The following is a 2,379-nucleotide window of genomic DNA, read 5'->3' on the forward strand; positions in this document are numbered from 1 at the left end:
CGATAACGAGCAGCTGAACCTCAAGGCCAAACACAAGGGGTAACAAGCTTATATCACAATACTCAAATAATAGAACGTGTCATTTATGGCTATAGAAGTTCTGTTTTTGCATGAGTATCATCACCAGTTGTCTGTGTTGTCGAAGGGGAACGTCACAGGTCTGTGTATTTTATGTCAAAGTTATTTATCATTTCTTTCCCCTACAAGGAATAAGGCCAGTGAGGGACTGGGAGTTGTCCTGTCAGAAATACTCTTACACAGACAGACTGGCGTCAGGGCCGGTTGAAATGTGTGCAGCATGTTCTAATGCTTCCTACAAGTCTCCATCATCCTCATCCCTGGCACTGATTCCATTGTGAAGGAAGGCCTCCTTTTCTTGTGGCATGTCCTCTGACTCGCGGCTGTGCTTGAAGCCGATCATCTCCGTGTCTGGAGACGAGCGGGCCGTGGCAGCCTCAGCGCTGTGATGAATACCGTAGCAGAAGTAGATCACGAAACCTGAAAAGATAGAACAGGTAATGTCACTGTAAAATTAAATGATGTTTTTAGGTTGTTGTTTTTTTTTTTTTTATTGTTTTTTTTTAAAATTCTAGTCTGTTGTTATGTGAGCTGGTGCCAGCAGACTTTTAATTATTTATTCTATATTCTTAATGTTTAAAGACATGATTCAAATATCCGTTCTTGCTTGCAACTACAAAATGATGGAATAATAAGATTACTAAACTCAAGTTAAGTGTCAGTTGTGTGCAGTTAGTCTGAGAGCATCTGCAGTGAAGTGTATGAGAAAAAAAAAAAGTCCTTAAACCAGAGACACTCAAGTGAAAGGCGAAAAGACTATTTCCTCTTTAGGGGTGAGCACAATTTCCACAGCTACTGTCAGTGTAAAATGCAAGGTATGATGGGTAGTAACAGAGTATAACTACCTATCGCCATCCAGACTGAAAACCGTATCCAGGTGCCTCTGTCCAATTGCATCATCAGGTAGACGTTGACAAACATGCTGACCACTGGGATGAAGGGCAGCATTGGGACCTAAAGAAATGAAACATAAGTAGCTTGGGTTGAGACGAGTATAAGGGCCAGGGGGTCGTGTTTGAACAAAGCAGTGCCTGAAACTACTACTTTAATCCATAGTGTTCTACACAGAGTGAGTCTCTGGAACCAAACCTTGAAAGAGAGTTTTGTCTTGCTCTCGGGCTGCCTCCAGATGATGAAGGTGAGGAGGAGACACACCATGAAGATGATGCTGAGGGCTATGATGTTCCACACGGCAAAGCCCCCCTGCACCGCCAGTATGCTGAACGCCAGGATCAACGCTCCTGCAGAAGGACATCCATTTTCATATTATTTCATGCTCAACTCTGCACAAGTGCCACGCAAGTTATGTAAATTCACCCATTTTAAATGCATCCAGCGAAATCTTCATCTGGATTCTAAGCAACTAAAGACTCTTGCCAGATTCTTTACAGAAGCTCTAACACATTACCTCCCCGCCGTCTTATTCCTATTTTTTGTATTTGATCACTGCATGGAAGTAAGTCTGGATCACCCACCCATGACAGAGGCACAGATGTTGACGGTGAAGCCTGACAATGTGGATGGCTCAGGGTTGTCTGGGTACAGCAGGGTATTGAGGCTGAACCTCTCCTCCACACCGGGCAGGATGCCCATACTGGGGACACTGATGCCGTCGCTCAGCTCCACGTCCTCCTGGGTACTGGCCATCTGATACACCAGACTGGGCTGCTCTGGCTGGTACCTGACACGCACGCACGCACACACACACACACACACACACAATACACTGATTTAGCATTGCGACTTAACTCTGCATTCACACCATTTAAAACAATTTGCCTGTGAGTTTTTGTCAATCACACTGTAACGTCAAGTTGAAGTTGTCAGTCATGATACTGTATGTCTTGAATTAACTGATTATGATGTTTTCAGCACAAATGCTGGGCAGAGTTTCATTAGTCAAATATAAATATACTGCATATGGCAACAGGAGTGAGGCTGGACCAACTTCGACATGGAAATGACTCTGAGAGCTTGTGCTTATGTCCCCTCCAACTAACCTGAGCACCAAGACACAGGCAGCTACTAAGGTGTAGGCCAGCAGCGTCCCTATTGACATCAGGTCCACCAGGTCCTTCAGGTCGAACAGAAAGGCCATGATGGCTTTCAAAGAAGAGAAAGAGAGGGAGATGAAAGCATTTGTTTGACCATAATAACCTTTGATACAAAATAATTCAATAATAGAAAGAACCATCATGTTTTCATGATTTTTCAATAAACATTTCTGAATTGTCACATTGTCATTTTCCAACAAAGTGGTCAAGTTGTTTTCATTTTCACACCATCCCATACAACCCCCCC

The 2,379-nt window shown here is 43.6% G+C and overlaps 1 protein-coding gene across 3 annotated transcripts in view; it reads right to left on the minus strand.

Moving 5' to 3' along the window:
• Positions 1–6: 6 nt before the first annotated feature.
• Positions 7–2,379, minus strand: part of slc7a1a (solute carrier family 7 member 1a) — a 15,328-nt gene continuing 12,955 nt past the window's right edge. For all 3 annotated transcript variants that reach the window (XM_087177989.1, XM_023421580.2, XM_023421579.2), the window contains exons 9-13: positions 2,079–2,181; positions 1,554–1,759; positions 1,168–1,319; positions 924–1,032; positions 7–498 (exon numbers count right to left, since the gene is read on the minus strand). In XM_087177989.1, coding sequence (XP_087034115.1) covers positions 314–498; positions 924–1,032; positions 1,168–1,319; positions 1,554–1,759; positions 2,079–2,181 — 755 coding nt within the window. In that variant the 3' untranslated portion in view covers positions 7–313. The remainder of the gene's footprint in view (positions 499–923; positions 1,033–1,167; positions 1,320–1,553; positions 1,760–2,078; positions 2,182–2,379) is intronic.

Source organism: Seriola lalandi, unplaced genomic scaffold (assembly GCF_002814215.2).
Source record: "Seriola lalandi dorsalis isolate HSWRI2012SDOR001 ecotype SW California unplaced genomic scaffold, Sedor1 jcf7180002054672, whole genome shotgun sequence".
NCBI lineage: Eukaryota > Metazoa > Chordata > Actinopteri > Carangiformes > Carangidae > Seriola > Seriola lalandi.